Genomic DNA, 12003 nt, shown 5'->3' on the forward strand with positions numbered 1-12003 from the left:
GGGATCAGATGAGCATCATTGAATCGTTTGCGTTGTGGAGGGGGCGGGGGTTATGCATGAGATGCAGGGGATGCAACATTTCCTCCAATTCCAAATTTCATAGCCAATAAACATTATAATTGCTTCATTTCGACGGCCCTAATCAACGAAAACTCACTCTAATTACTCTTGATGTTCGCACTGAGCCTCAAAATAAGTATCGTTAATCTTACACCCGTGATACCTCCTGCTTGCTTAATTAGTAACTTAAGTTTTAAATTATCAGTCATAACACACATCAACAGAATCACAATATTCAATACAGACACAATTAAAACAAACAATATCCATTTCTGGCAAAAGCACTCTTATTTAAATCTAACGTTCTTTTTATGAACTTATATTGTGCCTTCAATTACGATGAAAAGAACCATTTCAGCCCAACTCTGTAGTGTTTGCAGATTTTGTACTTTTCGGAATGTTGGGAGAGTAATAATGTGAAGTACTACTAGGTGATCTTTGGAGCTGCATCTACTACAATTAAGGGCGTGAGTTCATTCGACTACCTTTGAGTTCTGGAGAATTATTTTGCCATGCATACACATATGCGAGTCCTGTAGCGTGCCGCAGTTTCCACACGTAACTTAAGTACAATTACAGGCATTGCCGCGGAGAAAATCAACCCAGAAAAAACGCGTATTGTAGAACAAATATTGCAATAGCGGACATCTACGTACACCAAATTATTATCCTGAAGAGATTGGAAAAGACATCTCAAAGAATAAAATACACTATAAATAAGATTTTAAATTAGAAAGATATTGTAAAACAAAATCTTTAATAGATATAAAAAAAGATAAACAGTTCTTACCGGAGATTTCGCAAGTCCTTCCGCAGATCGCCATAACAACGTAGCGCCACAAAGATCTATCAAGGTACCATCCAACAGAATGTTCGTTTCCCCTTCAACCTGAAATGTGAAAAAAAAACAAATGTTTAGTCTTCCACTAATAAGACAGGGTAAAAAATAACAGTAACAATTGCATGACGTCTGGGTTCATTTGTCAATTCTCCAAAAAAATACTTATCCCAGGGATAGTTAGTGTTTATGCATTACAAGTTGTTTTGGTTAAAAAAAATACCAGACCAAACGGTCTAAAATATTTCAGTGAAATAAATGGGTTGTACCTGCTAGCCAAAGAGCCATTTAATAATGATATTTTAATCCTTTCCGGTACATTAAACATTGTATCATTGTAACCGGGAGTTCATTGCTAACAGGAAACATCAATCCAGACCGAACATCTATTAGTGTAAATTAAGTTCATAGCTGATATCAGATCTCTCGAAAAATCCAAGCACGGATAAAATTTATAAGATTTTATATAAATAGCTTAAAACTTTGTTGTTATCTATTTAATATTGTTCTAATGACAAAAATGTGTAAACGTACCCATAGAGTAACGCTAGTATTTACGGTAATTCGTAAAATTAAAATGACGATTATTTCTACTCCTTCGAAGGCAAAAAAACCCGTGTCATTTGAGTTGTGCAAAAATCTCATCGTTTAATTTACAAGGACTCAATAGTGCATTCATCGTGCAGCAACTGATGGGCATTCGGACAAATCGACTAGCAGTACATCCCCGACCGATATGAATCTTTCACCAAAGCAATAATCCAAGGCTCAAAGCGTTTTCATTTCAGTGGGAAGTCAAAACTTGGTGAAAATCAAGGACGTATTGATCCCGTCGCACAGAAATTGGCGGATAGCTATAGAAGTTGGTCAAAACCGAAAGATGATTGACACAAACTAATGACTGATAAAAGTAAATTTAAGCAGAAATAACTGCGCCTCCTTTATTAACTGCTTCACAATTCTACAGTTTCAGGTTTAACTTTGTGAAAATCCATGATTGATAAAACAATAAAACTTGGCATACTTTCACATTATTTTATTTACAGACGACCTTTTTCATTGCTGAGGAGAAACCATGAAGAACAGAATGGTTCAAGTACAGTGTGCGGGTATATATACATGTATGTATTTATACACACACACATTATTTATTGCGGACATCCGCGAGACTTTCCTTCAAGATATATACATACGCACATATATCTTCGAAACAGAACGCTCTTCGGCGACGGCAAAAATATATAAAAGAATTGATGAAAACATTTAAACACAGAAACACAAAGAAAGGACACTTACATGTGTAGTTGTGACGCGTGTCGACGTCAGACCATCAGAATCTGATGACGGCCGTGCAGTCGAAACGTCACAACTACATACAGGTATGTGTCCTTTCTTTGAGTTTCTGTGTTAAAATGTTTTCATCAATATTTATATACTATATATGTATACTACTCTTGAAGGAAAGTCTCACGGATGTGAATAATAATGTTAACGAAGAAGCGAGAAGGCGCTAGTAAGCAAACAAATACGCGGAGAAACACACACAAATGAAGGAATTGCTTGCAATACGTCTGAGTTTCATTTGTGTGTGTCTCTGTGTTTTGTTCGCTAGCGCTATCTCGCTTCTTCATTTACATTATATTATTAAGGGTTTATATATATTTTATACATTATATATATATATATATATATATATATATATATATATATATATATTCATAAATGCCTGTGAAAACATATCTTTCTTGTGTTTTAATACTCTAAAATTACTGTTTCGTGCCAAAAAATTGGTTTGCAAATTTAACATTTACAAGTTTGGTTTTAAAAAATTATTCGTATTCACGAAAAATTAAGGAGAAATACTTGCATCTTCCTTATAGACCGATATAATGTCGGTCATAATTCCTTTGAGACAACAGGGAAGATCTTGTCTCATGTAACTCGTTCTCTTGCTATGTCCCGTCATTAGAATTAAGCGCGATATCGAGCTATTTCTCAACAAGCGAAAAATAAAGAGCTGAAGATGATTCCACCATACGCCACTGCCAGTTCTCAGTGTTTGCCCTAAGAGCAATAATGAGGGCGTATTTTGCATGTGCCCGTTTATTCCGGGCCACAAGTACAAGGAATCATCAATGAGAAATCCCACACGGCCCGCCAGGGTTTTCTTTGAGCAAATGTTGAAAATTTAAGGCCAACGTCTTTGCCAGAAAATGATATGGGTCGGTCTTAGGTTCTTTTGTGATATCCATCCAGCTTCAAACGCCATTCTTAAACCTTTACGTTCAATTAAGCGCCTCGAATGGCTCTCTCGAACAGCCAAGCGAATACAAGAATACATGGCCAGATTCAAAGGATTCCTTCGATGAAAAACTGGGTCACGCGAGAATTTTCTATCCCTGAAACTCCCAATTCACGAGCTTTTATTGCTCCGAAGACTTCTTTCCACGAAAATAAAGATTTCAAATCCTTGCACACGCGGTCATTTCGACCGTGACTAAGGCTTCCAGCTCCCCCAAGGATCATATTTAATAAAAGACAAGATACAAAATCTGAGATGGGCGGAATACGAGTATAATATCTTTTACATCCCATGGCTTATTTCAATTAACATAACAACAACACAATCAATTAACATGATACCTACGCGGTATGAGTTTGATTATTAATATTGTTATTTTATCACTCGAAGATACATTTAGATTACATTGGCAGACTGGATCACCAATATAAAATTAGAGAGATAGATAGCAGCACTGATAGATTCAAGTACTCGCTCGTCCCCTGAACAATACGTAATCATAACAAAATCAGACGCATCTACTCCTACTTCCTAAACTCAAAAAGGAAATTTTAAACTTTACTCCAGCATCATTATCGCATGATGTAGATGGGGAATGTATGTTTTTGTGTGCACATATCATTATTTGTGTGAAATATATATTTATATTTATGCATAAATGAATATTTATACACAATAGGCTGGTTTCCTAACACCATGACGACACACGCCCTTGTGGCAGCTTGCGGGGTATTGTGTAGATGTGTATGTAAATTTAAGACGGCTTCTAACGACTGGTATACGATGCCGCGCTCTTCTAAGGAAATTATGAGCACCTACGCACATTAAAAAAATTTGCATTACACTAAACCATTCTTCAGACTCGCATACTTTCTACCTTCCATCACGCCGTCCTGGATTCATATTTTTTCATCTTCCCACCCCTTCAGCCCTCCCTTTTTTCCTCCGCTCTTTATCACAGTCGTCAACATCTCATTGCCTCCCAATAACTCATGCATCCGTTCTCTCAGAATTTTTCGAAATTATCTCGAAAATCTTCCCTCTTCACCCATCATATTACCACCATGCTTGGAACCCAGCGATATTAGGGACTTACCCATTAGAGGCACACTAACCTTCAGTAAGGCCATAGTAACTCGTGGATGAAGACAGAGTCAGGTGGTTGGCACAGGGTACCGATAGAACTACGTGCATTTGAGCCCCGAGGGGCCCACCATCAATCAACTACCTAATCTTATAAAAATGAATTCCCAGGATGATCTGGTACACGAAAATCCTTACTACTTATATGAAGCTGAGAGTGCGCAGAAGCGTCCCTGGGAATCGAACCCACGCCCTCCGGACGGCAGCCAAGCACTCTAGTAATTGGACGATAACGTCCCTTATGCAAGCATTGATAAATTTTATGAAAATACTTGCAGGATGTTCCACTTTCCACGCATAAAAAAATTATATATTTTTTCTGTTCTTTTGCTAAAACACACCCCACACCTACCGCCAGGAGTCTCCACTTTAGACGTCAGCCAGCTCCACTCGTGGCACAAAAGATGTGAGCTCTGTTCATCCGAAGCATTACGTTCGTGTCTCTCTCACATCTGAGGAAGATTCAAATATCAGCCCCAAGACCCGCGTCCCTTTCCGCGGGACACGCGCGGCTCGGTGCGACGGGACCCGAACGGTTTGACGGGCAGCGACAAGGATTCGCCCGCGCCCGGAGGAGCGGTTATAAGCGGATTACGGCAAAGCGAAGGCCTTCAAATGCGTGGCACGCTAATTAACGACCACAGGGAACCTCCCCCCCCTCCCTCTCTCATCTCCACACTCTCCTCCTCCTTCCCGGTTGGCTGGCCTACCGAACAACGTTCCCCCTCCGAGGATGGGCTCACATCACACACACGAGAGACGGCGGTTCGAGACAGCTCAACGAGGCGATGCACCCAGAAGGGGGGAAAATGCAAGCGCACCGTCACGCACCCTCGATGCAGCCCTTGCCTCCATTTTGATTCCCTCCGGCAATTTCAAGGAGATGGCAGTGTGACCAACGCCCTCTTGAACAGAAACACCATTACATGGGTGACGAAAATAGTACTAGGCGTAAATTAGGTAAGACTAGCTTTGCAGATTCCACTAGAATTTTTATTTGGAACGACCATGATTTCGTATAAAGGTAACACCATCAGCGCGTGATGGTGTTCACTTGCAACGAAACCATGTCATGCAGAATAAAAATTACAGTGGAATCTGTCTAGTTAGTCTTACCTTAATCACGCCAAGTATGAAAGACTTCCTCCAATTAATGTCTGAGACAATGCGTTACGAAAATAATAATAATAAACAGTTTAACAAAACTGAGTTTTGAATAAAAATAACTCCCTCGCTAGTTATCTATTTTTTAATAAGCTTCTATATTCTGATAGCCATCACCTCATTTATTACATACCTATGGAAGCTGAAGTTGATAGGATTTTGAATTCCTGAGCATGAAGCCTTCTACCCGGACCTATTTGATTTTCAAACCAAAAACTTATTTTTACTAGGTACCACGAAAGCTTTTAAGCATTAAACAGCATTATTTAATACGCACAGGTAACATTAATTGTACACTGAGTATTTTTATAGCATCATTCAATTCCTTTTGTTTTCGGGATATAACATTTCGAAATAGGACGTGGACGTGGCGAAATGAGGTCTCCCTTGGACTACCAGTGGTGAAGCCACAAAATAGGCGCTCGGGCATTTACGTCGAGAGCCTGTTGTGTGATTCGTGAGGTCTGAGGCCTCCGATTTTCGACGGACGGTCAATCGTGATGAATGAATGAACGACCCTCCGAATGTATGTTAGAATATCTGGCCGATCAGAAGGATCTTTGCCCGCTTGATTGATCCATGAAGAGACAGTCTAACAAGAGCCTAAAATAGGATGCCAGAGTGATTCAATATTGAGTGGCTTCACATGGGAGTAGAGCTGACCAAAATGTGAACTTAGATGAGAATGGTGACCATAGTGGCAGAGATTATGTATATTTGCCGGAGTTTTTCGGATTTAGTTCCTCTGGATTAGACTATCCCGCTATGATATCACGCCCATGAGACAATACTGCACCTAGGTGGAAATCGAACGAAGGACTATTTTGAAATATCCTTTGCTTTCTCGGCGTATCTGTTGATTGAAATCCTCTCGGGTCTTCCACCAGGATAGTGCCTCCATAGCTGCCAACGTGTCGATAGCCCACTTGGTCATCGTCCTCGTCGATGACCAAGTCGATTATCGAAACGTCGGCAGCTATGAAGACAATAACCCGGTAGAAGACCTGATAAAATGTCACTCGAAGGACTATTAGATTGCTCGAAGAGAAAACTATTCATCAATCCCAACGGGTTGACTACTGCTAAGAGGTAACTCTGGGGAATAAAGTGAACTAATTATTGGACTACTCAAGGTAATTCTAACATTCAGCATTTTATTGAAATGGCACCTGAAATTCTCCGTCTTCGGCGACGTCATTGATAATGCGACAATGAATCATTACGGTTGAAAATACAAGCATTGATCATATCATACAATTTGTCTTACTCATAAATTGGAATTCGAAACAGTCAGCTGTACGCGTGGTAGTCGAGGTCTTGTTTAAGACGTTCGAGACGTCAGGTTTACACAAACGAGGGCAGATTTTCTCAGGGAATCTTCCGCGAAAGATGGATGGCCTTTCCAATCGGAACCCACATCGGGGGTGAGCAAGAGACTAAAAACCGTGTGGTTCAGCAGAAGCAAGCGCCTAATCTTCAAATCGTAATGAAGTACTACCCTTTTACGGTGCGGTGAAAACATTCGCGGGCAATAAATATATTAAACAAGAATGGCCTGGCGATTTCAATCCAGAGAATGTTTTCGATTAATACTAATTTCCGTTACGCAACTGAAAAAAAATTAGAAAAATTTAGTTGAAATCACAAACGGGGGGTAGATAACGTTGCGCGCGACAAATTCACTAGAAAACCGTGATGCAAACCGCAACCGATGGGAGTCTGCAGGAATGCTTCAAAGGAATCACCAAAAATTCCGTCTAGGGGCCCCGGAACGGTATTATTCCTAAACAAGTGAGGTTTTGGCTAATTATAAGAATGAAAAATCCCAGGCTCTTATCTTATTATGCCAAGTAGGAGAAACTGTAAAACAGAATTTCAAGAGATATGTCGCCTATAATTGGACTACTATATAATTCGGAAGACAATTAAGGTGCCCATCAAAGTTACCGGAAAAATAATTAAGATGTAGGTGAAAGTTCGAAGGTCACCCAATGTTTTTTTCTTGGAACTGGGAGCAAATAGACAGATGACGCTGTGCTTAAAATACGCAGCTACTCTTTACGAGAACAAGATAAAGGATGGCTGCACCGCACGGTGTAGAGATTTCGTACAGCTGCCATATGTGAGTAGCGTTTTCGATACTAAGTAAAATGGCATCGTTTAGGCTACTCGAAAACAGTGCTCAGCCATTTTATCTACTTGCAGGCTTTTATACTCGTCGACATTCATCGTCAACTGAGCGAGAAACATGCGGCGATGCTTTTATGGACGTTAAATAAATTGCACCCGTAGATATAAGAAGTCAAAACGCTATGTGACATTAAATCCAAGAAACCTCGGTCACGGACTAGCCGGTTCTTCCATCGGGCAGACGAGACCCCTACAAAAACGTTCTCAAAGGCCATTGACTAATGGCGTCGACGTTGTGAAAAATGTATGCATACAGGGAGATTATGTTGATGAGTAACAATTTTCCGGGGTAATTTTAGTTTTTTTTAATTTTTTCTTTAGTTTTTTATATAAAAATATGAAATCTTAAAACTTGTTCATACCTCATAGTGTTATTTCCTCTTTTAATTTTGGTGCTCGCAACTCTTGGTTTTTGGGTGTCTACAAATGGAGATGGCGAATGCTGGTTGGTGAATCACAACTCGCAAAACATGAAAAACGTTTGAGCTTTTATTTTCCGCAAAATAATAATAACAAGCAGAATTCGCATAAAACTTCGAGTTTGGTATAAAAGATGCTATTAAGGCCACGACAATAATTAATAATGCCAATGTTCTTGCGATAAACCTCAGCACTTCCACTCAGCGTCATCCACCTCGCGACCGCGATTCATCTAAATTTACCTTATCGCAAAAATCTGGAAAGTGATAAAGAATATGATACGCTCGTTTATCACCCTTTAATTGCCGTATTAAAGGATGAAAAAACTCATGAAAAAGACGCGTACATGCTTTTACAGCTTTATATGCCCAATGCTTACAAAGCCGTCGGCGTCGGGTTGGGAAGCCCTAATAAGCATAACCTTACCACCTACTGTGCCCAGAGGCAATTGGAGGAATTTCCCGTGCATTAACTCAACGTCAACAAAAACGAAAATACACTTCAAAGATGAGGAGAGGAAACGACCTATCCACTTCGACTGGACAAACAACATTCCCTCGATAAAGCAAGCAAATGCGATAAAAATTTGAATCCAGAAAATACTCTAATGACCGGAGACCACGCTCATGTATACGAAAAAGGAAGAAAATTACTCCCTTACAGCCAACCGTATAATCTAAGGCCTCGTATCAATTTCCAAGCATAACACTTGAGTTCATTTGGATGACAGTAATAATAATGATGGAAGCATTAGCGTCGCTCGTCTGAGCAAACGAAAGCCGCCTCAAAAGACTACTCTCAAGAAATGTAATGTAATCTAGATTTGTCACACGTGTACGGACCCTGGGACTTCCCTCATCAGGCTTCCTTTTGTGCGGAGAAGGAAATGACGAATGAAGGCGATTGCTCTCGGTCAGGGAAACGAGAGGCCGAATACCGCTTGATTGACGCCGTGTTTGCCACTTGACAACATCTCTTCAGGGAAATAAGCAACCGCGACAAGCAAAATTCCAAATTAGATTTGAGGTCATGGGAAAAAATCTATTTTTTACGTGTTTTTCTCTTTCTGTATGCGCTGAAAAGCTGAATATTTAGATACGTGTGCAGTTTTTGATACTTCAATTGAACCTTGACTTAGATTTTTTAATTAAAACTTTAACTCAATAAAATGACCAGACATGCCCCATATCATTAAACCCCTCCATTAACAAATCAAGTCTCTTGACGTAACAATCCGGAGATGATGAATTAAATCCATAAAATTTCAGTTTTGAGCATCAATCCGTGATCATCGATTTGCTATGTTTGTAAATGGTAACTAAGAGCAATGTGATAAACCGACTGGGCGGAAAACTTAAGTTGCACCGACAGATTTAGAATCTATACTTGAAACGATCACTCATCTAGCAATATGCAAGTTTTGAATAAATTATGAGAATTAGAAGGAAGGTTGATGTTTAGATCCAGTAAAACTAGGTACATACTTATTCATTTGGAGACATTCATTTTATAGCAGGCCTTTTCAACATGATATGGAAAGCGGAATGAATAGGAAAGATGCAAGGGGTCTAGCCTCGCAGTCTCAAAGGGCATGGGTTCGGATACCGACGGGGACAGACATCTTTCAATATAATGCTACAGAGAAAAATAAACTCAGAAAAGTGGAGCATGTACACCGGTCCAGGATGCTTACACCGAAAATATATTACGTGGTTTCGTGCGATTACGACTGAGGTAAGTTATACTGCACCGCTAGCGTTTCTAGTGAATCAACGGGCGGAACATACAAAGGCCCCTGGCGACCACATAACGACGCCTTAGATAGAAATTCACGGGCTGCCTGCAGTTTGCTAACCTGGATATAGCTTTAGTTGTGAGGCATAAGTATTCTATGACAACCACGAGTTGGTGATGTTCACTTCAACCTATTTCTATTTCACTACAATACTTCAAACTATTGCACCCAAGTGGTCTGAATTAAAAATATGGACTCAACTCACAGGGACATTTTAAGGCGAGATTACTGGTTTTTGGTTTCAACCTTTGCATTTATCAGATTTTTCCAATAGTTTCAGACCGAAATTCCAATTTTAAATGAAAATTTTATCTAGAATAACTTATCAGTGCGGAAGTATGGCACATGAATGCTATAATATTACATATTATGACATTAGATGCAATAAAATATATCCAGCATCACCATCAAAACAGTATGGCAGTAATACAAAGTCAACAGGAGAAATAACCTAAGCATGACTAGAAGCTGATTCATAATTGCGAAACGATTTAACCAAAGAGTACTTTAGAAAGACCGCAAGGATTTCATTATTTTTAATCAAGGGTATTTCAACGTTCTTTTCCTTAATTTTCTAGGTTCTCATTATCATCCAGACTTGCAGCAATCCTAATAAGTTAATTCCACAAATATTAATCTAACTAATAGCATCGCAAATATTTGTACACTTGGAACCAATCCTCACTGATAAGTGAACTGGGAACCAATGCCATTTCTCAATTCTTCATTTAAATACAAAAACCAGAGACCAACAAGAGCATGCCACGTGCAGTGTTTAGCAAATGAGGACGATCGATGATTTTTTTCTGTGTTTATTCCCTTGATGAGGTTTTTCTCGATTTTCACTCTTTTCATGCCAACTTTTAAGTTAAAAATAATGCTTAGCGAAAATTAGTTTTGCTCGAAATCCGCCAACTATCTTTAATGCGGCGCGTCGCCCCCCCCCCCCCCCCCAGCGCGAGCTCGAAATCCCAACAATCTGGTACGGGGCTTTCGCAAGACGGACGGTGCATGTGACCGCGTCTTACCGGCCCCACTCCTCGAGTCTTATTAAGCCCTTCTCCCCCAGAGAGGGGGAGAGAGGAGCATTAAGGAGCGGTTCTAGGGATTAGCCCCGAGACAGCTTTTTTTTTTCAATCCGCATCAGCGCTTCTCCTTACCCTTGTTTCCACCTCCCTCCCTCCCTCCCCCACTGATTCCATGAATTTCACCTTAGCTCCCCTTTCACCTTACTTACCCTTACAACCCCCAATCCTCTCACCTCTGCCCCACTTACTTTGCCTTAAGGGATTTGGGACAGGGAGGATCTTTCGATGCAACATCGATGCGATATATCGAGAAAAATCGCGATGCGATGCATCTAAAAAAAAACTCGCAAATGCTGCGCACTGGGAGGATCTTTCGATGCAACATCGATGCGATATATCGAGAAAAATCGCGATGCGATGCATCTAAAAAAAAACTCGCAAATGCTGCGCACGACGCGAATGTGACGTAATGCCTTCGTGAAGATTTGCATTTACTTGGCCATCAACAAATCCATACTAATTAAATTCTTTAACACTTCCACGAGCCTATTATTTTCGTACTTCCCAAACCATAGAAAAACTACAGTTAAAAAATAATCACGGTGTCATTCACCCACTCCGAAACTCTTTTGTCCTAAACGTAAAATAGCATATCGCACAGGAAAGGTTAAAGATGAAATAATACGCTATGATAACATTTTTTCTTGAGAATTGTCGTAAATATTTTCTTGAAAATTACCCTCTGCTGGCCTGATTTAGCAGCAGTTTCCATTTTTTTCAATAAAATTATAACTTAGATGGATTACTTTCAATTTAATCAAGATTTGAAACTGTTACTCGCTCCTATTTTTCGTTGCATGTCATTATGTATGTAAACTTGTAAAAAATTCAAGTACATGGTATTGTATTTTATCACTGTATGCACATTGAGCTTATTTTTCCTTTTTAGTTTCTCTTTGAGAGTTTGCATCCTAAGTTGATTTTTGTCTTTATTCTAACGGGTTCCCGAACAATTAATTGCGTTCAAATAAAACAGTGCGATGTACTGTCTACCAAAAGAAGA

General features: G+C 39.7%; 1 protein-coding gene across 4 annotated transcripts in view; it reads right to left on the reverse strand.

The window, feature by feature from the left end:
• Pli (E3 ubiquitin-protein ligase pellino) overlaps nt 1–12003 on the reverse strand; it is a 339132-nt gene that overhangs the window by 24472 nt on the left and 302657 nt on the right. For all 4 annotated transcript variants that reach the window (XM_071591522.1, XM_071591520.1, XM_071591521.1 and 1 more), the window contains one exon: nt 851–949. In XM_071591522.1, the coding sequence (XP_071447623.1) occupies nt 851–949 (99 nt within the window). The remainder of the gene's footprint in view (nt 1–850; nt 950–12003) is intronic.

Source organism: Hetaerina americana, unplaced genomic scaffold, assembly GCF_022747635.1.
Source record: "Hetaerina americana unplaced genomic scaffold, ioHetAmer1.1.p SCAF_48, whole genome shotgun sequence".
Taxonomy (NCBI): Eukaryota; Metazoa; Arthropoda; class Insecta; order Odonata; family Calopterygidae; genus Hetaerina; species Hetaerina americana.